The sequence below is a fragment of the Sapajus apella genome, unplaced genomic scaffold, assembly GCF_009761245.1.
Source record: "Sapajus apella isolate SASKATOON/1434 unplaced genomic scaffold, GSC_monkey_1.0 scaffold126, whole genome shotgun sequence".
In the NCBI taxonomy this organism is placed as follows: domain Eukaryota; kingdom Metazoa; phylum Chordata; class Mammalia; order Primates; family Cebidae; genus Sapajus; species Sapajus apella.
In genome coordinates this window covers 1,118,689-1,143,024 of record NW_022437066.1, presented here as the reverse complement: position 1 = coordinate 1,143,024, position 24,336 = coordinate 1,118,689, and the positions used below count along the sequence as shown (strand labels likewise).

The following is a 24,336-nucleotide window of genomic DNA, read 5'->3' as shown; positions in this document are numbered from 1 at the left end:
GGTTTTTTGGAAAAGCTCTACAGGGCATGCCTGGGGCTGGGCACGGTGGCCCACACCTGTAATCCCAGCTACTCGGGAGGCTGAGGCCGGAGAATCGCTTAAACCACAGAGTTGGAGGTGGCAGTCAGCCAAGATTGTGACATGGCGCTCCAGCCTGGGCAACAGACTCCACCTCAAAATAAATAAATAAAAGGGCATGCCTGGGACATGGGGGCCCTGGAAAGCCCACTGCACCCCTTCTTAACTCTGGGCTACCCTGGCTCTTGAGGGAAGGAGGCTGCAGGGCCTGGGGCTCGCGTGTCACAGTAGCTGCTGCTTTCCCACGGGGCAGCAGGACAGAAGTGTGGCAAGATTCCACAGTTCGTGCGTCGGCTGAGGATATGCAATGTGCGTTCTGCTATTCTCACAAGTTTTCTGAAAGTTTAAAATGTTCCTTTTGTTGTTGTTTTGAGACAGAGTCTCACTCTGTCACCCAGGCTGGAGTGCAGTGGCTCGATCTCGACTCACTGCAGCCTCCGCCTCCCGGTTCGATTCTCCTGCCTCAGCCTCCCAAGTAGCTGGGATTACAGGCGCCCGCCACCACGCCCAGCTAATTTTTGTATTTTCAGTAGGGACGGGGTTTCACCGTGTTGACCAGGCTGGTCTTGAACTCCCGACCTCAGATGATCCGCCCACCTCAGCCTCCCACAGTGCTGGGATGACAGGTTCCAGCCACTGCGCCCGGCTGAGAATGTTCTGAGAAGGTGCTGGGGGCGTATTTGCTGTCAATGCTCATTACACGTCGTCACAAATGGAGCCTCTGGAGACGACACCCTATGAACTGTCGTCCGTGGGCGGCTGTGTAGGTCCAGCCTGGCCTGGTCCTGTGCACAGAGTCTCTACGAGCTCTGCCGGAGCCATGTTCCTTTCTCCACCTCTTCCTGTTGGGACCCAACCCTTGCCATGGTGGTACGGAGCCACTGCTGCCTGAAGCCCCAGGCTCGGCCTTCTGGGGGTTCCCCCACACCTTTTCCTCAGCTGAGCACCAAACCCACACCCTCCAGTGAGCGAGTGTTCTCAGTTCTTCCAGGGTCAGCTGCCCCCAGGGCCCAGAGCAGCTTCACCCCAGTGACCCAGCCACTCAGGCTTCAGCAGGCCCATCCCACAGCCTCGTGAGGGGCCACAGCAAGCACTTCACAGGAACCCAAGTGGCTCCATTGGCCCAGCCCACCCAGGCCCACCAGTGCTCCAAGCCTATGGGCCCCTCCCCTGCCAGTTCCTATGTGGCATCAGCCCTCGCCTGCACCCACCCTCCACCCTCTGCCTTCCTGAGAAGCCTTGAAACAGCCTGAGGCAACAGTCTGACCTTGGCCCAGACCACGGGAGCGAGCTCTGGGGGCCCTTTATGCCCCTGCACTGTCTCCTGCCCACAGTGCAGCAGGCTCCACCTCGACGAGCCTCAGAGCTTGGGGATCCCTGCCTCCCTGGGGCCTCCGCCTCCGCCTCCGCCTCCGCCTCCGCCCTGCCCTCCGGCTGGGATGCTCTTCCCTTCAGGAATCTTCACGACCACAGGCTCCTCCTGGAGGTCTCCTCTTCCTGGAAGCCCTCCGCCCCTTCCACGACATGGAGACAGCCCAGCCCAGGCCACTGCAGGCCCCACGTGGGCAGCCAGGGGTGAAGGAGGAGAGAGGTAGACGGGAAGACGAAGGCTCAGGGGAAGTGGGCAGGGAGCAAGCCCTGTGGGGCAGTGAACCACCACCCTGCCTGCCTGTCTTCCTCCTCCAGGCTGGCCCAGCCACGCACCGCCAGCACCTGTGCCCAAGGGGCAGGGCCTTATGGGACGCTAGCCCACCTAACCGGGCCCTCCTCCCCACCCCACCCACCCCACATACGCAGGCCCCACAGGCGTTTTGTTTATTTATTTAAAACAAACATCTGTGCAGTATGTACAGGTCCGGCTCCCAGGCAGGTGGGCGGGGAGGGGGCTAAGCTGGGTGGGAGAGCAGCGGCAGCTGGGGGGTGGGTCCGGCCCCTCGCATGGCCAGCAGAGCCAGTTTCTCCGTTCCTGCCACCTGCCATCTGGCCCAAGCTGATGGCGTTCCATGGGGCGGCCACCTCTCTGCAGGAAAGCAGGGCCAGGGGAGCCTCTTCTCAAAGTAAAATAAATACGACTGACGCAGCCCCGCTCACGGCCCGCCCCGGCATCAGCCTTCACTGCAGGGAAAACAGCTGGTTCTGCGGCCGGGCAGGAGAAAGGTCAGCAGGGCCTGGTCCAGCTGGTGTCGCCTCAGGTGGAGAGCAGGGCCAGGCAGGGGTGAGGGGCCAGGTGGACCCCGAGGCTTTAAGGCGAAGCAGGGCGAGGGTGTGTGCAGCCTGGGCCGGGTCAGCCTTTGGCACAATTGGGGGCGGCAGCCGCAGTGACCACAGGGCGTGGCCGAGTACAGGGGCTGGAGCGCCAGAAGCCATTGGTCCTCAGCCTCCACTCCAGGGCCTGGCAGCAGGCACTGGGGGACTGCTGTCCCCACTGTCAAGTCCCTGGTCCAGCACCGGGTGGTCAGCGGAGTGTGTCCTTCCTGTTCCAGCGCCGGGTGGTCAGCAGAGTGTGTCTGTGTTGAAGGACAGCCGGGCCTGCGCACAGGAGAGGCTAGGCGTGGGCAGCGTCCTGGGCCACCCGCCCTGGGGCTGAGAACACTTGTGCTGGCCCGCCCTGGCCCTCCCGCAGGCTGGGCCTGAATGCAGGGTCTCCCCACAAGCTGCCCCATGTCTGGACTCTCCTGGGCCTCCATCTGCCAAGTCTGGGGCCACTGAGTCTACAGAGTCCCCTATTTCCAGGCTCTGGTCCCCTCTGCCCCATCCTGGCCATATGCCCCTCAAAGGCCTGGGCAAGTCTAGGCTATGCAATTGGGCTCTCCAGGCCTGTCTGCAAGCCCTCCTCGCCCACTCTGCCCTCTTGACCTGTGGACAGCAAGCATCCTGGGCCAGTTCTCCCCCAACCCCACCCTGGGACTGGAGCCGCCAGGCAGCCTGGGTCTAGTAGGCAGGGCTGGCTGAAGTGCCCAGCCCTTGCAGAGCCCTGGGCGGCCATGAGGTCAGCCTGCTCACCCGTTCCTCCTCGAAGCTGATGAGGCCCTCGTCCTCCGTGTCCAGGTCCTCAGGCTCCTCCGCCACAAGTGCCCGGAGCTCCGTGGGGGCCAGCCGGGGCCGGAGCAGGCTGAGCAGGCAGCCTAGAGGGGACTGCAGTGCGGACGGCGCCTCCGTCTCCTGCTGTTCCAGGTTATCGCTCTGCTTCTTGGCGAAGTTCACGAATACCTGGTGGGTGGGACAGGCATGTGGGGAGGGGCAGCCTGGGGTAGGGGGATGGGAGGTGCCAGGCAGGGGAGGAGACAGGGCAGGTGGGGGCTGGGTTGTGGTGTGCAGCGCCCTTGGGGTGCTCACGTTGTCCAGTGTGGTCTGGCTGACGGAGTAGTCCTCGATGCCCAGCAGGCCGGACACCTGCTCCATCTTGCTGAACACCTGGGCCAGTGAGATGTGCTCCGACTTGAGCTGGTACTGCACCTTGGTGTGGTGGCGCTCCTGCAGGAGAGAGGTCAGAGGCCACTGGTAGTGCTCCCCCTGCAGTGCTCCCCTGCCCTGCAGCGCTCCCTACCACGCACTGGCCCCCACCGCTCCGCAGCACTTTCCCGCGTCTGCAGCGCCCCGTTGTCCCCGCCACCCGCGCCCCCGCCGCCCGCAGCACCTCCTCGGAGACACGGAGGAGTGCGCACCTTGAGCATGGCTTCCGGGAAGTTCCGGTTGAAGAACCGCACCACGTCCTTCACGCTCTGGCTGCTCTTCGTTCTCACCGTGATCATGTAACCATCTCCGAACCTGGGGGGACAGGCCCGTGGCCCAGAGCCCCGCGCTGCCCAGCTAGAGCCCCAGCTCCCCAGCCTCCTGGCCCCACAGCCCCCAAAGACACCCCAGGAAGCCTCATAGACCCCCACAGCCCCACAGGCCCCCAGGCCCCTCCTGTGGCCCCACAGTCCCCCCAGCCCCCACGCCCCACAGCACTCACAGCCCAGCAGCCACACCCATTCCTGGCCCCGCCCAGCTCTGGCCCCGCCCCTGGCCCCACAGCACTCACAACCCAGCAGCTGCGCCCACTCCTGGCCCCGCCCTGGCCCCGCCCAGCTCTGGCCCCGCCCCAGCTCACCGGTTCTTCAGGTGCTGGATGCTGCCCAAGCACCGCAAGCGTCCGTTCACCATGATGGCCAGCCGCGTGCACAGCGCCTCGCACTCCTCCATGCTGTAGGACATGCACAGCTGACACTGCAAGGGGTGCTGCGGGGTGGGGCACAGCGGGGAGGGGTGGGGGGCACAGCAAGGAGGGAGGCACAGCAGGGAGGGGTAGGGGCACAGCGGGGAGGGGTGGGGGCACAACGGGGAGGGTGGGGGCACAGTTGGCAGGGGTGGGGGTACAGCAGGAAGGGGTGGGGGGTACATCGGGGAGGGGTGGAGGCACAGTGGGGAGGGATGGCCGGCCTCACCTGTGTGATGTCAGCACCACTGAACGTCCTGTCTTGATGAGGTCGAGGATGAGGTTCCAGAGAAAGCGCCGGGCCTTGGGGTCCATGCCCGTGGTGGGCTCGTCCTGGAGATGGCGGCAGGCTCAGCACCCTAACCCTAACCCAGTGTGAACACTGCCCCTGCCCGTGCTCACCAGGAAATCAAAGGCCTGGCAGCCACCCCCAACCCCCACCCAGGGCTCACCAGGAAGATGAATGCTGGCGGCCCCCCACGCCCTTCCTCCCCACTTCCTTCCCTCTTCCCCTGCCCCCCACCTAGGGCTCCAGGAGTCACCAAGAAGACCAAGGCCAGATACTCTCCCCCACCCCCATGTTCCCCCCACAGGGCTCAGACCAGGAAAATGAAGGCCGGGTACACCCCCTGCTCCCTGTCCCCCAGAACTCACGAGAAAAATGAAGGCCGGGTACACCCCCTGCTCCCTGTCCCCCAGAACTCACCAGGAAAATGAAGGCCGGGTACCCGATGAGGGCGATGGCCGTGGAGAGCTTCCGCTTGTTACCGCCGCTGTAGGTGCCGGCCGGCTTGTCTGCGTACTTGGTCAGCTCCAGCTTTTCCAGAGCCCACTTCACCACCTGGCCGGGGAGGAGACGTCAGCAGAGTCGGGGCCGCCCAGCTCCCCGGCCCCTGCCGCCGCGCGAACCCTCACCCGGGCCTCGTCCTTCCAGGGGATTCCGCGCAGCCGTGTGTACAGCTGCAGGTGCTCCCGGGCCGTGAGCTCGTCGAATAGCGCGTCGCACTGCGGGCAGTAGCCGAGGCTCTGCTGCACCTGGAGCAGCTCCTTCAGCACGCTGGGGACACAGCGGCCGTCAGCGCAGGGGGACGCGGCGGCCCCGCCCACCCAGGGCTCCCGCCGCACCTGTGTCCCTTCACGGCGGCCCCGCCCACCCAGGGCTCCCGCCGCACCTGTGTCCCTTCACGGCGACCCCGCCCACCCAGGGCTCCCGCCGCACCTGTGCCCCTTCCCGGCGTCCCCGCCCACCCAGGGCTCCCGCCGCACCTGTGCCTCTTCCCTGCGTCCCCGCCCACCCAGGGCTCCTGCCGCACCTGTGCCCGTTCACGAATGCCTCGCCCCCCGTCGTGCTCTCGTCGCCGGTCAGCATCTTGAAGGTGCTGGTCTTGCCCGCACCGTTGACGCCCAGGAGGCCGAAGCACTCGCCGGGACGCACACCCAGGCACAGGCGGTCAACGGCCAGGATGCGGCCAATCTTCCGTGACTTGTAGACCTGGCCAGGAGCCTGCACACTCAGCGGGGCACAGGGGCAGGGGGCGTAGGGTCCCACCACCCCACCCCACGCTGCTCCCCCCACCCTCTGTGCCCACCCAGGCCCTGCCCCACCCCCAGAGCCCAGGGCCCCACCCCCAGACCCTGGCCCACCCGCCCAGGCCCCACCCAGAGCCCACCTTGGTCAGGTTCTCAATCTTGACCATGTCGTTGTCTGCGTCTCCCCGGAGCACTCGCTGCCTTTCGCTGGCCACATCCACGTCATCCTCCACAGGCTTGGTAGACACGGGCATGCGCCTGGAAGCAGGGTGGATGGTGTCCCACACTCCCACCCGGCACCCCTCCCCGCCACCGGCCTCGAGTCCTCTGGCTGTGGCACGCAGGAAGGGTGGGCAGACCCCTCTCCCATCCCCTGCACCCCACCCGTCCCGGCCTCCCGTCCCGCCCCCGCCCATGCCCCCGCCCCTGATGTGCACCCTGCTCACTGCGGCCGCCGCAGGAAGTTGTACTGGCACATGATGGTCAGGAAGAAGCCCACGATGCCCTCAACTGCCATGGCCACCAGCCCGCGGGTGACGATGTCCCACTCGAACGGGGACTTCATCTTGTCAAACTGGCCTGTGGGGCAGCCAGCTCAGTGCCTGTGCTGGGGCCTCGGGGGCCCTGACGCCTGCCCGCCCCGAGGCGCTCACCGATCTTGGCGTAGTACTCATTGATGTACTCGTTGTAGGCCATCTCCATGAGCCCGTGGCCCAGGTTGTAGTTGGGGAAAATGAGAAAGCAGCTTTTCAGGTAACTGTTGACGACCTTCAGGTCCTGTGGGGTGTCCGGGGTCAGGGCACAGTGTCTGCAGGGCCTGCCACCCCCCCCATGTTGCCTGCCGCCCCCCATGTGGCCGCTGCCCCCCATGTCGCCACCCCCCGTGTCGCCTGCCGCCCCCACGTCGCCGCCGTTGCCTGCCGCCCCCCATGTCACCGCCGCCCATGTCGCCACCCCCGGTGTCGCCTGCCACCCCCCACATCGCCGCCCCCCGTGTCGCCGCCTCCCCCCGTGTCGCCTGCCGCCCCCATCTCGCCTCCCCCCGTGTCGCCGCCTCCCCCCATCTCGCCGCCGCCCCACCTTGTCGTGCTCAAAGAGCTGTAGCAGGAAAGTGGCCACAGTGGCGGTGATGCCGATGAAGAGATTGATGACGATGAGGAATACATAGGCTGAGCTGGGGACCTCAAACCAGAAGGAGGCCGGGTACATGATGGGCGTGATGGACCACCTGCGGCCGGGTGGTGGGCAGTGGTCAGCGGGCAGTCCCAGCCCCACCTGGGGCCGCTCCCCGTCTGCTCGTGCCCTTACCCATAGAGCAGGAAGAGGGAGAGGACAGCGGGGAAGTTGGTGGGCGACGTGTAGGCTGGCAGGTCGAACACGAACAAGATGATGACGCAGCAGGTGGCGGGGACCAGGTAGTTGAGCTGCAGGGCAGGGCGGCCAGTGAGGGACCCAGGGCGGGCGGGGGTGGGTGTGAGAAGGGTCAGGGACCCCCATGGCCACGCCGAGCGCACCGGGGCAGGGATGGGGGGATGAGAAGGGTCGGGGACCCCCGTGGCCACGCCGAGCGCACCGGGGCAGGGAGGGGGGGATGAGAAGGGTCGGGGACCCCCGTGGCCACGCCGAGCGCACCGGGGCAGGGATGGGGGGATGAGAAGGGTCGGGGACCCCCGTGGCCACGCCGAGCGCACCGGGTCAGGGATGGGGGGATGAGAAGGGTCGGGGACCCCCGTGGCCACGCCGAGCGCACCATGTCCCACACGTAGTTGGCCAGCCAGTAGATGACGGGGTTGCAGCCACTGACAAACTGCAGGTGCTTGGCCTTGGTGGACTTCTCCGCCACGAGGAAGACTACGAAGCTGGCTGGCACGAACGACATGGCCACGATGATGAAGATGGCAATGACGACGTCCGTGCCCTGCAGCCTGGGGCAAGGAAGCCCTCAGTCCTCTCCGCCGTGGCCGCAGCACCCCCCGCCCCCTCACCCCCACTGTCCACACTTACAGGTAATCCAGGGAGAGGCTGGCGCTGGTCTTGTTCATGGGGTGGTTGGTGACCGTGATGCCTGCATCACATGTCAGGGAGGTCACAGGTCAGGGAGGACAGGTTCAGGCCCCTGCGCCATCCGGCCAGCCTGGGTCCTCCCCGCCGCACCCCGCCCGCTCACCGTAGGCCGCCGGGTTGCCCTTGCTCTTGGGCAGGTTGGCACGCAAAATGGCATTGTTGAGGCTGTTGAGGTAGGTGGGCATGCTGTGGTAGCCCTTGTTGTTGTAGAAAACCTGGAGAAAGACGAGGCCCCAGAAAGGCCCCGGCAGCCCCGTGGGTCCCTGCAGACCTCAGGCGGCGCTGGACACCGTGGAGCCCCCGGCCGCAGCCTCACTCACCTGGGCAGCCCTGCGCACCGCGATCTTCCTCACCATGGGCGGGGCCCTGGCGCCAAATGAGGCCGGGATGGACTTCAGGACGTTGCCAAAGGTGATGGCCCCGTACCTGGCAGGCAGCAGGGAGGAGCAGTGAGGCTAGGCAGGGAATGAGGCTCCGGGGCAGGAGTGGAGACTAGGCGGGTGGCCGCTGGCCTCCCTCACCCACAGCCTCCCCACCCAGCTCACCGGTGCAGTCGGAAGCGGTCAGAGGTGAAGAGTAGGTACTCAGAGACATTGTGGCCGGTGATGTCAGTCAGGATGTCGCCTGTGACCACCCGCATCTGGGGCGGGTGCCCCCCCACACTGCTGGGGCAGGAGAAGCCGGTGCCCTGCGAGGAGCAGGTGCAGCGGACGGGCTCCCGAACCAGGCGCGGCAGGGAGGGCGCCGACGTCCACATTTCTGTGGGCACAGCATGGCGCGGTGAGAAGGGTCCATCACCGCCCCTGTCCCCCAGCAGGCTCCCCGAACTGCTACCTGGCCCGGTAGTGGGCGGTAGAGAGGTGTTCCAGGCCTGCAGGTCCTCATCCAGGGACAGCGGGGAGTCGGACGGGGCGGGCGAAGGTGGAGGAGGCACAAAGTTAGACAGTGGCAGGCCCTGCGTGAAGGACTCCAAGCACATGCTGTCGAAGAACCGAGCGGCCAGCAGGCGAGACTCCCCGCTGCTCAGGTTCAGCGTGGGCCCCAGTGAGCCGTTGGCGGGAGACTTGAGCACGCAGGTGGCGCCCACGCCGGACGGCAGCCGGAACGTGCTCACGAGCTGCTGGGGGCTGGCATCAGGCGACCGCAGTCTGCGGGCACCGGTGGTGTGAGGTGGGGCCGCCCGGCTCGCCTCCCGCATGCGACCCGACCACCGCGGCTGCACCCCCGCCAGCGGCCTCACCGGTACTCGTGGCGCTCCTCGTTGGCGTAGGGGATGAAGTTGCCGCGGGGCTGGGTGTAGTTGTGGTACTGGGAGGGTGACAGGACCAGCGGAGGCAGGTCACCTGGCAAGACGAGAAGGGAGCCCTGAGCGGGTTCCGCCCACCAGCCAGCGGCCCCCAAGCCTCCGTCCCTTCCCCCAACCTCAGAGGACCCGTGCTGGGGTTCTGGACCCAGAGGAGGCAGGACTCCCGGATGAACCCCGGGTGTGTGCCCAGCCTCAGCTGCGGGGTGAGTCCCAGAGCCAGGAGACTCGGGAGTGGGCATCCCCACGGCCCCCGGGGGAGGACGCAAACCCAGCACCCCCGCCCAGCCGGCGGCGTACCAATCTCGGGGACGGACAGCGCCACAGTCATGGCCACGCAGACGAAGAAGGCTGGCAGCAGGATCTGGGAGAAGAGGGCCTTGGAGTTTCGGCGGGCACAGTGGAAACGTTTGACCAGCAGCCCGTGGAACTGGCGAAGCTTCAGCCACCCGCCGTCCAGCTTGCAGCTGCCCTGGCCGACCCTCGACAGGGTCTCCGCCTCGGCCTCTGTGCAGGGAGGTGAGGGCTGGCAGGTGGCTCCGCGGTACCCCCCACAGAGCGCCCCCATGCAGCCCCGCCCCCCCGGCCCCTCGCTGCTGCCCCGGCTTCACCCGGCCACCCCCACCTTGCAGGCTGACGTTGTCTGGGTCCTGCGGGTTATCAAAGAGGGGCCGGTAGTCGCCATATACGTCGGCATAGCCAGCTCCCTCGTCGCCACGGGCAGAGCCCACCGATGACACAGACTGCAGCGAGGCCTGTGACTGTGCCAGCTCTGAGCACCGGGCCAGGTTGCCGGCGTGGCCCTCCCCAGACGCTGGGCCCTCTGTCCCAGAGAGTACGTCCTTCCTGGACTCCTTCACATCTGCCACAGTGGACGGGCCGAGGGGACGCTCAGGGCTACCTGCCCCAAGGCCTGCCCAGGACCCCCCTCCCTGGCCTTGATCCCAGCTCCTAGGACCTCTGGCCACCATGACCACCCACCCAGGACCCCAGGCTATCCCCTGGTTCCCACCCAGGACCAGGTCGGTGCTTCCAGACACCAGGCAGGAGCAACAGAGTGGCCGGAGTTGGGGCCCTGTGGGTGGGGTGGGCTGAGCAGCGGCCCCAGTCCCTCACCGGCCTCACTGTTCTCCAGCGACTGATCCTCCTCAGACACCTTGAGGAATACCTCCTCCAGAGTCGTGTCCATCAGCCCGAAGCTGCTGAGGTGCAGCGCATCCAGGCTGCGCTCCAGGTGCTGCGGGGGCGGTGCAGGGTGAGGTGCAGTGTGGACGCCCAGGCAGGGGTGCGTCCACCTGCCCCGCCCAGCCTTGCGCCCAGCCTGTTCTCAGCCCTCACACCTGGAAGAGGCGCTCGAAGGCCCCCTTCTTGGCGGCCTCGCTGGGCAGGATGTAGGAGAGCTCCGTGCTGGTGTCCGAGACCAGCAGGCAGGAGGCCACGTGCGTGCGGATAAACTGGGACACCTGGGGCTCCGAGCAGCTGCTCAGCTGGGCCCGGCCTGGAGGGCTGGAGGCCAGCCCTGGCTCTGGGAGGGATGGGGGAACAGGGAGGTTTCACTCAGGGGTTGGGAAGAGGGACCCCCGACGGGAACCCAACCGGCTCAAGATAAGGGGCATTGGAGAGGGTGGGCAGGCCCCAGTGGGTATCCTGGGCCCAGCGCGTGACAGTGAGGACCCAACCTCTCCATCATGGGCTCTCAGGTGGGGGTCCCGGGGAAGGGGTGGCCTGAGGCCAGCTCAGGCAGCTTCAGCACAGACCTGGGGGGGCCCCCGGCTCAGCGGGCCGCTTGACCAGTGTGAGGCGGTACCCGTCTCCGTAGGTGCCCTTGAGGAAGAGCGGGGAGCCACAGCACTTGAGCTTCCCGTGGGAGATGATGGCAATGCGGTCCCCAAGCAGGTCGGCCTCGTCCATGTGGTGCGTGGACAGAAGGATGGTGCGGCCTAGGGCGAGGCCAGACCCAGGGTCAGGGGGCCGGGTAGGCACCGCCCATGTCCCCGCCCACACGGCACGCTGCTCACCCGGCTTGTACTTCAGGATGAGGTCCCAGATGGCGCGACGCGCGTAGGGGTCCACGCCAGCCGTGGGCTCGTCCAGGATGATGGCACGAGAGCCGCCCACGAAGGCAATGGCCACAGAGAGCTTGCGCTTCATGCCACCGGACAGCGTCTGCACCAGCGAGTGCCGCTTGTTGGAGAGCTCCAGGTCCTCGATCATCCTAGGACAGGGAGGCGGGTGTGGGGCTGGGCCTGGGCAGAGCCCCGGGGCCCAGCCACCCTCTGCGGCCCGCCCTGGCCCACCCACTTGTCCATTTCTTTGCGGATCTCCTCCTGGGCCATGCTCTTGAGCCGCGAGTAGAACCAGAGGTGCTCCTCCACCGTGAGCCGGTCGAAGAGCACGTTGTGCTGCGGGCACATGCCCAGGTTCTTGCGGATCTCATCCATCTCCGTGCGGATGTCATGCCCGTAGATGGTGGCGGAACCCGACGTGGGCGGGAACAGGCCGGTCAGGATGGACCTGGGTGGGTGGGCAGGGTCACGACCCCACACCCCCGCCGGGGCCCCACCCCACCCCTGGTTAGCACTCCTGCTAGTCAGCAGCCGCCCACCACCCACTCCGCCAACACTCACATGGTGGTGGTCTTGCCCGCCCCATTGTGGCCCAGGAAAGAGACCACCTGGTTCTCGTAGAGGTTCAGGCTCAGCTTGTTTAGGGCCAGCTTCTTGTCATCCTTGTAGATCTTGGTCAGTTTGTCCACACAGACAACCAGAGGCAGGTGGGTGGGCTCCTCTTCCATGCCACGGGTCTCCTCTGCACCAGGGTCATGGGTCAGCAGGGTGCGGGCAGCACCGAGGCCACCCAGGATTCCAAACCCAGAACCCACCCCAGTCACTGTTCTGGTGCCTGCCTCACCGAAGCGCCGGCTCTCCATGGCGCAGGCCTGGTCCTCCTCCATGACACTGAGGCGGGGGGTGCGTGCCCATGGCCAGCTCCACTCCCAGGCTTCTGTCCGCCCACTGCCCAGCCAGTAGGACTTCTGCAGTGGGAAGTACCAGGGCCGGGGCAGCCCGTACATGCCTGGGGGTCGGGGAGGGGAGGGGAGGGGAGGCTGACCTAGGGCCTCAGGTGACCATCCACCATGTGGGCCACGTGCCCAACCAGGGAGCCACCCGTGCTGCATCCAGGAGTGGGCCCAGAATACCAGTCCCCAACCCTGGCTGGGCACCCCTGCCTCTCCCCTGCCCTCCGAGGGCTGGCCAGTACCTGGGTGCACCGCCTCGATGTACCACGTGAGGATCCCATAAACCACGGCATCCACCATCAGCATGGCCACGGCCAGGAGCAGGTTGAAGTCGTCCCCCTCCACCGGGGACTGGCTGAAGGTGTGCCACTGGATGCCCACGCCAGCCACCTCGTACAGCGCGAAGTACTTGGAGCCCAGGCCGAAGGCCGTTGTGGACATGAGAGACTGAGGAGATGGCAGTGTCAATGTGTGGGGTGGCCCAGCACCCCGGCCGTCCACCTGCCCTCACCACGAGCCTCACCGCAATGCACTTCTCGAAGGCCGTGATCTTATCATGAGCCACCTCTTCTCGGATCGCCACGTACATGTAGGGCACATAGCTCAGGAAGTAGATGATACCACCACAGGCTGAGGCCAGCTTGGCCTTGGAGTACAGCACGGATACCAAGAAGCTGGTGGGCAGGGGCCAGGCATGCCGTCAGCCACCGCATGCCTGGCCTCCTGGGCAAGCTCCTGATGGGATCCAGGGGCTCTGAGGGGCATGGGGTGAGCTCGCTGAGCAAGTGCCTGTCCCACGCCCCTCCCGCCGTGGCTGTGCTCACCAGAACATGATGGTGGCCACGGCGTAGACAGCCAGGAAGAGCCAGATGATGACCACGTGGCTATGCATAAGAACCTGGCCGTACTTGAGGATGGCGGTGAGTGCAGTCACCGAGATAGACAGCTGCACGAAGCCGGTGATGAACCAGGCCACCCAGTGCACCGCGTTGTTCAGGCCCATGGTCTTCATCACCTGCAGGCGGCCAGGGGTTTGGAGCACGACCCAGGGAGGACGCCGCCCCTCCCCGCCAGCCCGCGCCTCCAGGGAGGGTCCCGGCTGCACACCTCCTTGAGCCGGTGCTCCTTCTCTGCCACGATGTGCTGGATGGTCATGGCCACAGAGTAGACCCAAGAGATCACCATGCACAGCGGCATCATGTGCTCAATGACAAACAAGAAGCTACGGGGAGACCATGAGGGGAGGGGAGGCCGTGAGGGGAGGGGAGGAGAGGCGGGGAGGGGAGGGGAGGGGAGGGGAGGCCGTGGGGGGAGGGGAGGCCGTGGGGGGAGGGGAGGCACGGGTCAACCCCAGCCCAGCCCGCCCGGGCGCCCGGCACTCACTCATCCCGCGTGTAGCAGGGGTAGGGGAACATCTGCACGTAGCTGCCCGGCTCCACCACGTCGTGCCCCACGAAGGTGTCGATGATGGCACGCTCCATCATGTCTGCGGGTGGAGGCAGCCATCAGAAGCCGGGCAGGCCCTCCCGCGCTCCCACCCGTCCTCCCCACCATCCTCCGGCCCGCCCTCCGGGCCCGCCCCTCACCCTGGATCCAGACAAAGCCGTAAAGGAAGTAGAAGCGGCCGCCAGTGTTGGGCCCGGGCCGCCAGTAGGCGCGGCGGATCTCGTTGGTCTTCTCAGTGAAGCTGGAGTTCTGCCGGATCTTGTAGTGCACGTGCGGCGGGAGCGAGCCATCTTTCCGCGTCTGGAAGATCACACCTGGGGCCGGGAGGGGGCGGGGCCAAGATGCAGGGGCGGGGTCAGGGCATGGGGCGGGGCAGGACCAAGGGGTGGGGCGGGGCCAAGGTGTGGGTGGGGTCAAGGCAGGGGGCGGGGTCATGATGTGGGGTGGGGTCAAGGCATGGGGCGGGGCCAAGATGCAGAGGTGGAGCCAGGTACGGGGGCGGGGTCAAGGTACGGGGCGGGGCCAAGAGGCAGAGGTGGAGCCAGGTACGGGGGCGGGGTCAAGGTACGGGGGTAGGGACAGAAGGGTCCAGGGAAAGGTAGGGCAGGGCTGGGGTAGGGGTCCCACGGTAAAGGTGGGCAGCAGTCGGGAGGTGCAGGGAGGGGGCAATTGTAGGGTGGGGCCGTTTGAAGTGGCAGGTGACGGGCCAAGGCCAGTGGGAGGGCAAAGGGGGACAGGTGGGGCTGGGCTGGGGAGGAAGCAGGTCTGTGGGGGGCGGCAGCTCACTGGCAAACACAGTGACGTTGTCCTGGTAGGCCTGGTTGAGCGTATAGTTGACAATGCTCTCCTCATCGGGGAAGCCCTTGAAGATGTCCACGCTCACCTAGAGGAAGGAGCATCGCTGAAGCCCACCCTGGGCCGGCGCAGGGTAGGGGGATGGGGGAGCCTCGCCGGCCCCACCTCACCTTGGACATGAACTGGATCCAGCCGCAGGCCGCGTTGTCAATGGTGTCCAGTTGCTGCAGGAGGGCCGTGCCGCTGGGCAGCGAAAAGTTGTCCTGGCGCAGGGCGGGTGGCAGTTCATCCAGCGACAGGTTCAGTGCCTCGGGGTGCAGCCGCAGCTCTGCCACATACTAGGGGTAGAGGAGCGGCTCGAGGGGGGCCTGCGCCTACTGTATGGGGCAGGGAGGGGCTCCCCGAGCCACCCGCGGCTGCCTCCCTCAAGGGCACCCCGGCACCTGCTGTAGCCAGTGCAGGTGTTGCTGCAGCCTGCCCTGCTCCAGGAAGCTGCGGATCTCCGCCGAGATGTTGAGCCAGACCTGGGCGTAGTGAGTCACGTTGCCCACAAATGCAAAAGTTTCGTTGGCCTGCGGAAGGTGAGGCAGGGGCATGGAGCTCCTGGACGGACCCCGCTGGCTTGAGGGCTCTTACCCCTCACCTCTCTAGCGGTTGGCCCCTGCAAACAACAGCCGACCCTCCCCACTTTTCCTTTTTTTTTCCTGAGACAGGGTCTCAGTCACCCACGCTGGAGTGCATGGTGCAGTCAGTGCCCAAGCTCACTGCAGTCCCTGGATCCTGGAGGATCCCAGGCTCAAGGGATCCTCCCACCTCAGCCCTCCAAGTAGCTGGGATTACAGGCACCCGCCACCATGCCCAGCTGTTTTGTATTTTTGGTAGAGATGGGTTTCTGCTATGTTGCTCAGGCTGGTCTCAAACTCCTCAGCTCAAGTGACCCCTACCTTGGCCTCCCAAAGTACTGGAATTACAGGTGTGAGGCCCACCCCCGGCTCTCCACACCTTTTTGCGGCACCGTGTGAAACCTGCTTTGCCCTCTGCTCCCAGGGCAGCAGGGCCTCCAGACCCCCAACCGCCCAGCTTGTGTCCCCCAAGCACCTGGTACTCCACCCTCATTTCTCCCAGCTTATCCTAGGGACTCTCTCTACGCCCATCTGGCCTCGTCCACAGGCCCTCCCCTCCCAGGCCAACGTCCAGCCCTGGCCTCTGCTTGTTCCAGACAGGACCTCTCATCCAGAACCCAAACTGCCCAGCTGCCCCCCCACGGGACACTCTGGAAGGTCCCTGGACACATCCGTCCTCCACTAGCACTGCCCGGGCTGGCCACACCCCGCTGGGGGACCCTGCCAAGCAGCCTCTCCAGTGCCTTCCCACAGCAGTCCCCGAAGCTCCCAAAAGGAAAAGCGGCCTCTGCTCCCCCAGCTGCAGAGCCTGTGTCCCACCCTCCCTGCGCCCCTGCACCCCTCCCTGCCAATTCTGGCGACCCCCTCTGCCCAGGGATCCCAAGCCTGCAGATACCCCGCCCACTCTGCCTGCAAACGCGGAGCATCCGGAGCCGCGCACCTTGAGGATGACGCGGTCGACCTCAGAGCCAGCGGGGGCGTACAGGATTTTGGGGTTGCTGGTCATGAGGTGCACAAGGAGGCCCAGGTTCCGCTGTTCCTTGCTCGTGAAGCCCAGGGAGCTCATGTTGCCTCGCCGCAGCGCCTCGGGCTCAATGGTGCTGGGCAGAGGGCAGGGCCCGACCATCAGGGGGTGGGGCCACAGGAGTGGGAGGGGCCTCGGGATGGGGCAGGGCTGCGAGGCTCAGGGCAGTGCGCCCACTGAGACCTCCAGAGCCAGAGCCTAGAGTCAGGGGTCAGGCCCTGCCCGGCCGTCCTCCTCACCCCCGTTCCCTCACCGCCCACCTACCGGTTGTTACCACACAAGATGGGCTGCAGGCCAGCCCAGAGCTGCACGAAGGCGGAGCACTGGCCCTGCAGCATGTCCGGGGTGGCGGGCGCTGCAGCAGAAGGTGTGTCTTCCTCGGCGGTGGCATTGGGGCCCGAGGCCGTGCCCACCCCAGTGCCATTGGCCGCCCCGCCCATACCGCTGGCCAGGGGTCCGGGGGTCCGGCCAGCACAGGCACCCTGGGGCAGCAGCAGGGCCAGGGCCGACAGGACATCCACATCCTGCAGAACCTTCTGGGCATCCAGCAGGTCCCCCAGAAGTGCCTGCAGCCTCCGCGGGGGTGGTGCCTGTGGCGGGGAGTCTGAGCCGTTGGGGGCATCCAGGCCCAGCTGAGGGGAGACAGGCAGGTGGGCAGTGCAGGGTGGGATTGGCCGCAGGCAGGTGGCAGGTCAGGAGCGGAGCAGGGAGGACAGCAGCAGGGGGACATATGCCGGGGTGCTGGGAGGGAGTCCGCAGCCTGGGTAAGGGGAGCCAGGACGAGCTGGGATGGTGAGCAGGGGTAGGGCACGAGCCATGGCACCACGGTGGGCACTGGACACCCACCCGCAGGCCGCATCCACGCACAGCTTGGGCCCAGGAACCCTGAGCTCTGCAAGCAGCCCTAGCCCCTCCTTCCACTCAGGCAGTGGGCAGTGGGCAGCGGGCAGGAGGGCCTCACCTGCTGGGAGACCTTGGCCATGTCCAGCTGGTTCCGGAGCTCAGTGGCCAGCCCAGAGAAGCGCCTGGCACGTGCAGTAGCCTGCCCACTGCAAACAGCATCCTGGTAGCCCTGCAGGGCCCCCTTCTGACTCTCGGGCACAGTGAGGATCCGGCCCAGCTCCCGGGAGCCCGGTGCGCAGGTGAGCCGTTCCAGGAGGGCAGGAGCCAGCAGCAGCTCCTGGGGTGGGCACAGGGGTCAGTGGGGCCAGGCAAGGACTCTGTCTCCAACCACAGGAGCCTCAGGTCTCACCTGCCCCACCCACTGGCTGGCTCTGGAGCTGCTGGGGCCCTACCATAGGCCTGTGCCTTCACGCTTGCCACAGACCCCTGGGACCCTCCCCCTCTCTGGGGAGGAGCTGACAGTCACCAAAGCTGCCCTTTCCTCACCCACGGAGACAGGCAGCACTCCAGTCCCATCCCATTCTCAGACGTCCTCACCTCCATCCGGAACAGGGGATTGCTCCCCAGGTGGCTCCAGGGCTCCTGACCCTTGGGAAGGCCGGACTCTGAATCCAGGGCAGGCGAGGGACCGAACAGCAGGTGGTAGACCTGGGGGTGTGGGGGCGTGGCTCAGAGTCCTGAGGATGGCTCAGCAACCCGGGCACGGGGAGGGCAGAGGGGAGTGGCCAGGGCTGGGAGCTGTCCCTGCCTCACCTCGGGCGGGTCCACGCGGGCGAACAGGAGGGCGTGCGCGGCACTATCGGGCAGCGACAGGTTCTGCGTCAGGAAACGCCAGAGCTCCTGCGGGTCCCTGGCCACCGAGTCCAGCGAGAAGGACGACACTGGGCAGGCAGGAAGGTGAGGCTGAGAGGCTGCTCCACCCTGCCCAGGTGCCCTCGGCGCCGAGCCCAGCACCACGGCTCTGCCACTGCAGCCGGCACAGCGGGAGCTCAGTGCAGGTGGACGGCCCGCGCGGAGGTGGGCTTCAGCCCCATGCCGGCAGCCCCGCCCCCCAACTTCCCTGTGCAGGGCACACCTGTGGGTCTGTCGGGGTAGCTCTCTGGGGTGCCCGGGCCTGCGCTGAGGGCCTCCAGATGCTGGCGCAGGGCCTCGAGCTCCGAGCCCAGGCCGGGCCGCGCTGGGTCAAACAGGTTGCCTTCCTCCACCACGCGGTCCAGGCGCTCGAGCAGCTGAGTGACCCTGCACCACGGCAGAGGTCAGCCACGGGATGGGCTGGAGCGGGGTGGGCGATCCGGGGGCGGGGGGCACTCACGTGGAGTTGGCATACTGCAGGAAGCCAAACTCGTCCCGCTGGCCATCTGGGCACAGCGACTGCATGACGGGCAGAATGCCGGCAGACGTCAAGGGCGCCGCGGTGTAGAAGGCTGGCAGACCCACGGGCAAGGGTGGGGCCGGGGGCAAAGGGAAGAAAGAGGGAGAGGAATTCCAGAAAGGAAGGGAGACAGAGGCCGAGAGGAGAAATTTAGAGACAGTCAGGAAAGAGGAGCAGCATCAGGGAGAAGCAGAGCCCTGGCCCCAGCTGGGCTGCAGGCCAAGCGTTGTGGGGTAAATGACTCCAGCAGGTCAGAGGTCAGAGCCACTCACCACCCCTTCTGCCCAGATCATTCCTTTCCCTCAGCCAGCACAGGGCCACATGCCCTGGCACCCTCCCCCTGAAAACATTTCAGCTGTGGCACTGCCCACAGAGCCCAAGGGAGGACATAGGGCCCCACTGGGCAGTGACCTCTGACCCCTGGCCAGCTGGTTAGCAGAGTGAGTGCAGGGGCCTGAAGGAGTAGGAAGGGAGAGTAGCCAGGCCGCCAGCCCAGACCAGCCCAGGCCAGCCCAGACCAGCCCAGGCCAGCCCAGGCCAGCCCAGGCCAGCCCAGGCCAGCTCAGGCCAGCATAAACCAGCTGAGGCGCCCCACCCCTGGAAGGCAAGGCCAGGCACAGAGATGCCCCGCAGCCTGACCCGGGCACCAGCTGTGGCTTAGGTGGCCGGGCCTCTCACTACCTACCACTGCCCACTTCACTGCCCACCCAACCCCACGTCTGGAGACAGCTGTTTCTGAGGCCGGCAGGGGACCCGGGAGGCTGTTAATGCAAGCGGGGAGGGCGCTCAAGCCAGGGATGCCCGTGGGCCCCTGCAGCTGCTGCCCAGGCCAGCCAGGAGGAGGCGGCCGCTCACTTACAGACTGCATGCCGACCGAGGACAAGACACCATGCGGGGGGAGGGGTCGAAACAGAACAGAGGAGACAGTGAGTGCCCACATCACCAGGAACAGGCGTTGGCATCATCATTTGCGGCCACAGGCCAGCCCCGACCTCCATGCCCGGCCGGGAGACACGGCCCCAGACCACACAGGGAGCAGGCATCATGCCTCAGGAACTCCAGGAGCCGGACGCCATGTGCAGACGTGCACACACAGCGCAGGCGTGTGAGATGCCGGGGCTGCCCCCCATGCTCACCTTCCTTCACGGAGATGGTGGGCTTCTTCTGCCGCAGCCCCAGCAGGATGAAGAACAGCACCAGCGGAATGAAGATCTCGAAGGCCAGGACCCACTGCAAAGGGTGGGCCCAGTGAGGACGGGGCAGACCTGTGCTCCCCAGGTCCTCCCAGCCAGGACCACATGCTCCCTGGGACCACTGAAGGTCTGAGCCCTGCCAGGGCACTGAGGGTAAGGACTGTCTGGCTCAGCAAATCAGCTTTCCCGTCCCCAGCCCGCACCGGGCCTACCTGCCCACTGAGGAGCCCCACGGCCTATAGGGACAAATTGGCCAGCTGTGGTCTACTCTGACCCATGTATACCCCAGCTCATCTTCTCCCTCCACACCTCTGTGGCCACCTGGGCAGGATCTTGGGGACCACCTGAACCATTGGCCCCACCTACAGCTCCCGCACTGCCCAGGGTTCACCTTCCTCCCCACCAATGCAGGGGTCTGGGCACATGAGGAGATCTGGTTCAGAGAGGCCTCGCCTGAGCCCAGGGCCCTGAGCCTCAGAGAAAACCTGGCCAGGCTCTGGCAGCCCCATTCCCTGAGGCAAAGGCACCTCTCTCTGCCCTGTCCCCTCCCCTGGCCCAGGGCAGCCCCGCCAGTCTTGGGCCTCGGAGCTCAGTTTTTCCAGGCTGGCTCCTGCTGACCCAGGCTGGGCACCAAGGTGAGCCCTAGCGGGACCTGCCTGGAGTGAGGGAAGTTCCCGAGGCCCGCTTAGCTTTGCTCACTTCCACCTGAAATCCAAGGACTTCACCCGTTCTGGTGTCCCAGCCTCCAGCTCAGGGAGGGGAGGAAAAGCTTGGACCAGCTGCTCTCAGGAGAACCCTTGGCAGGCCAGCCCTGTCTGAGACCCACAGGACAGAGGGGCCCTGCCCTCCCTAGCCCAAGGGTGAGCCCCCAGCACCCAGTTTGGAGGCATCCTTCATCCTCGTCCCCATATCAAAAGCTTTCAGAGCCCCCAGTGTGCTGTGTGGCCCGGGCCGAGCCCCCGGTCCCTGGGGTGGGGGCGGCTGCTGTGTTTACTGTGCCCGGACAATAGGGCTCTGTGGCCAGAACGTCATGCTGTGTCTGTGCCCCATGCCCGCCCCAGCCCGTGCCAGCCTCCACCCGCTCCCTGAGCCAGGATGGAACCCAGGGCTTGCTGAGGCACTGTGGGCACCAACAGGCACCAGGGTGAGGGTGGCTGCAGGCATGGGGCAATGCCAGAGGCCGGGGTCACAGCGTGGGGTGCCAGCCCTGCCCACACTCGGCCCACTACGGGCGCTGTAACTGCAACAGGCCCGGCTGCCTCCTCCATTGCTATAGCAACGGCCTCGCACGAGCTGCTGGGGGGAGGAGGAGAGTCCTGGCTGGCGGGCGGCGGGCGCCACAGGGGCATCTGGTTACAGGCGGCAGCACAGGTCTAGCACGCCCTGGGTGCCCCACACGGGTGCCTGCAGGTGGCCCAACCTCTGTCTCTCAAGGCCAGCCCAGCGCCGTCACGTCGCCTGCAGGCCTGGAGGCCCTCTCCGGGCTTGACCCCTCCCTGTAGCCCCCACCTACTGTGTCAGGAGGAGAACAGGTGAGACCTCAGGGTGGTGCTGCCACCTGCCACCCTAGTGGCTTCATGACAGTGACCCTGTCCTTTCACCAAGAGCAGCAGCCTGTAGCCTGAGGGTAGACCCACATCTAGCTAAGAGGGCATGGGCCACACTCAGCCAGGGAAACTGAGGCAAAGAGCTTGGAGGAGCCTGCTAGCAGTGCAGAGACCCTTGGCACCCACCCTCCAAACCCTGAGCTCCGCCCAGGGTGCGCCCCTGCTCCAGCAGGCCACCGGCAGGGCAAACCTCTGCCATCCAAGCCTGGTCCCAAGAGTCCAGCTCTGATACCCAAGATCCTTCCCAAGAAGTGAGAATCCAGCAGGAGTGTGGGCGTGCCCAGCAGCCCCAGCCCCACATCACAAGCCTGGGAAGGACGCAGCCTTCCTGGGGAAACAGCTCCCACCTGCACCCGCCGAGGGCTAAGGACCTCCGCTGTGGGCCAGTGGGCCTCTGGGAGCCCTGTAGGGTGGGGACCCAGAAAGGTCCTGGGGGGCAGCCCCAACCAACAGCTGGCAGGAACTTCTGTGGTCAGGACAGTGCGTGCCTCCCACCTGCTTGCCAGGTGCCCCCATGAGCCACACTCCCTTCCCTGAGCGTTGTCCCCACTGGAACAGGGGCCACCATTCCAGCCTCTGCTCCCAGGCAGAGTGGGGGCCCTTCGTGACAACCCCTGGGGGCCAACACTAATGCATGCCACAGTCCACATCCCTGTTCCCCTGGCCCTGCTCTGCTGTCCCCGGTGACCCAATGCCAAGGACTGCAGGCCTGGTCCCCAGGACCCCACTCAGCCAGCCCCAGGTGCCTGGGCAGGGCATGTACCTAACCCGGGCTCCCTGCCAAGGCCAGGTGCCCAGGGGAATGCTGCCAGCCGTGGTGATGATGGCCGCCCCACCTGCCTGCAGCCTGGCCTTCCCAAAGAGAGCATGTTGAAAGATAAACAGGCAAGGACTGGTGTAGCCCCAGGGGTCCTGGCTGGGCAAGAGGGTGTGTCTGCCTCAGGTGCCCACCTGCTCTGGGCCCTGGCCTGGACAATACCAAGGGCCTTCAGAAACCCAAGCAAGCCCAGGCCTGTGGCCTGGAAGCTGTCCCTGCCCTTCCCAGGCTGGAGCCAAGCTGGCCAGCTGGGGGTTATGGCAAGACACCCATGCCCCCAAGCCCCTCGCTCCACTCAGGACTTCTGTCCCTGACCACTATGTGTCCCGCACCCTCAGGTCCACTGGTTGCCCAGGCAGTGCTGGGTAACCCGGTGGTCACAGCTCCAGACAGCAGACCCAGCCCCCAGAGGAGGTGGGGGGAACCAGGAGGGAATCCAGACCAGGCTCAGGGAGAACTGACCCCAAAGGACAAAGGGGTGCAGAGACCCAGGCCGGCCGAGGCTGGCACAAGGACGTTCCCAGTGGCGAGGGCATCAGCAAGGGTCATAGATATGTGTGTGTGTGGGGGGGGATGCGGGGGAGGGGATGTGCGGGGGAGGGAGGGGTGGACAGATGCCACGGCAGGCCGCGGCCCAAGGGCAGGGGAGGGGTGGAGGGAGGGCAGGGACGGGGTCTCCCCCAGGCCCCAGTGAGGCTGGGCCCAAGGACCATGGAGCCTGGCAGCCGGATGGAGCCTCCTAGGCCTGCCCTCTGTCCTGGGAACCCGGACCTCCCTAAGCCGGAGTCCTGAGCGCCGCTTGCCCCCCGCCCACAGCGGCCCCAGAGAGCGCGCTGCGGAGGGCGCGGGTGCCGTGACTCAGCCGAGCACCGCGATGTCAGCGGACGCGGGCCCGGGCTGGGCACGACCCAACCACCTCCCCGGAGGCCGCAGCGCCTGGAGGGGCGGGCAGGGCCCGGCGGGGAGGGGGCCCAGGCCCGTGTCGCCCCCCGCGCCCGCCAGGGTCTGCGCGCGCCCGGCCGTCCGCACGTGCGCGCGGGGGGCGCGCGGCCTCGGGCTGCGAGCGGGCGCGTGGGGTGGGCTCACCGGGCTCCGGCGTTTGAGCGTCACGTTCTTCCAGAGCAGCAGCTGCAGCTGGTGCAGGAAGCCCATGGCGGGGCCGCGCTCCGCCGCCTCAGCGCCGCGGCCCGCTCCTCTGCGCGCCCCGCCGGGCCCCGCCGCCCGCCGCGCCGCTGGGCATCGCCCGCGCGGGGGCGGGGCGCTCGGGCGTCCGGGACCCGATCCGCGCTGGCTCCGCCCCGGCGGCCGCGGCGACAGCGACTCTGCCCGCGCTCCGCCCGCCCCCGCTTAAAGGCGCCGCGCTCCGCCCGCGCCCGCCAGGAGGCGCCCGCCGCCCGGGCCCGAGACCCTCCCGCGCCGCCGCCGGGAAGCCTCCGGGCCGCCCTCACCGGGCGCCACGCCCCGCGCCACAGCCCTCGCAGCGCGCACCCGATCCCAGAGCCCGCTCAGCGCGCGGGGGCCGGGGACCCTCGCCGCCGCGCTCCTCTCCCGGGGCCCCGCTGCGCGGCCGCGCTGGCGACTCTGCGGAGGCGCCCAGGCCCTCACGGTCCCCGGGGCGCGTCGAGCGGACGCTGGCGAGGGTCTCCTGCGAGTCTCCCAAACGGGCGCGTGGAGCCCAGGCGGCGCCCACCTGCAGGGGAGGCCGGGCGGCCGGGGGCTGGGCCCCGCACTCCGGGCAGCCAGCGGAAGGGAGGACACCCGAGGCCCCGAGAACGCTCGCCGCGGGCGGACAGGCCGGGGACCCTGGCTGCCCCCGCTGCACGTGGCTCGTTTTTCGCCCCGTATCCCGGCGAGTGTGGCCGCAGCACCGAGAGTCCGGGGTCAGGCGGTTCCGCGGCGGTGGCTGGCACCTGCTGCGGCGCCCGGGGAGGTGGGCGGTTCCTCCGCGTGGCTTGCGGAGGGCGAGAGGGCAGGCCCCCGCGGCGCCTCCCAGCCTCAGCTTCCCCGCCTGTGAATGGGTTGAAGTGGGGCTGTGCGGGGCCCGGGGTCCAGTGCGGTGTCTGGAGCGCACAGAGAAGGCGCACCCTCAAGTGAACGAAGGACTTCGGGCCGCAGCTCCCCACTCCTCCCAGCTCCTTTGCAGCAGAAAGGTGACCCTGGGCTGGTGGGTGAGGGCGTCAGCCTCCCACCCAGCCCACAGCCTCGGGACATTTGCTGTTCCCTGCTCGGTCCACGGGGCTAAGTCAGGGCAGGAAGCCACCAGCAGCTCGCTCCCACAAGCCCGGGCCATGGGTGATGGGGGCTTCCTGGCTTCATCCTGCCCACCCCCACCAGGGGCGGGGACCAGCCCTGTGCCCAGCCCCG

The 24,336-nt window shown here is 67.1% G+C and overlaps 1 protein-coding gene across 4 annotated transcripts; it reads right to left on the bottom strand.

Moving 5' to 3' along the window:
- Window positions 1-1,883: 1,883 nt before the first annotated feature.
- Window positions 1,884-23,223, bottom strand: ABCA2 (ATP binding cassette subfamily A member 2). Of its 4 annotated transcripts, none has more exons than XM_032261747.1 (49): window positions 23,059-23,215; window positions 19,492-19,585; window positions 19,215-19,217; window positions 18,296-18,407; window positions 18,059-18,222; window positions 17,737-17,864; window positions 17,521-17,631; window positions 17,042-17,260; window positions 16,345-16,712; window positions 15,997-16,156; window positions 14,877-15,005; window positions 14,604-14,771; window positions 14,425-14,521; window positions 13,779-13,952; window positions 13,576-13,678; window positions 13,300-13,414; window positions 13,017-13,207; window positions 12,716-12,866; window positions 12,435-12,639; window positions 12,084-12,248; window positions 11,801-11,981; window positions 11,475-11,687; window positions 11,192-11,388; window positions 10,931-11,113; window positions 10,514-10,698; window positions 10,290-10,410; window positions 9,799-10,035; window positions 9,474-9,680; window positions 9,111-9,213; window positions 8,705-9,018; window positions 8,416-8,629; window positions 8,191-8,296; window positions 7,974-8,085; window positions 7,811-7,871; window positions 7,557-7,731; window positions 7,115-7,230; window positions 6,887-7,034; window positions 6,460-6,583; window positions 6,253-6,385; window positions 5,947-6,064; window positions 5,590-5,768; window positions 5,192-5,333; window positions 4,983-5,117; window positions 4,506-4,609; window positions 4,172-4,264; window positions 3,744-3,846; window positions 3,415-3,552; window positions 3,082-3,288; window positions 1,884-2,607 (listed from the first exon to the last, which is right to left on the bottom strand). In XM_032261747.1, the coding sequence occupies exons 1-49, from the start codon at window positions 23,122-23,124 to the stop codon at window positions 2,572-2,574; spliced, it is 7,308 nt and encodes a 2,435-aa protein (XP_032117638.1). In that variant the 5' UTR covers window positions 23,125-23,215; the 3' UTR covers window positions 1,884-2,571. The 4 variants fall into 4 exon arrangements, with proteins under 4 accessions (XP_032117638.1, XP_032117640.1, XP_032117639.1 ...); XM_032261749.1 differs by lacking the exon at window positions 23,059-23,215 and adding an exon at window positions 20,254-20,467 and having other exon boundaries at window positions 1,888-2,607; XM_032261748.1 differs by lacking the exon at window positions 19,215-19,217 and having other exon boundaries at window positions 1,888-2,607; window positions 23,059-23,204.
- Window positions 23,224-24,336: the final 1,113 nt, after the last annotated feature.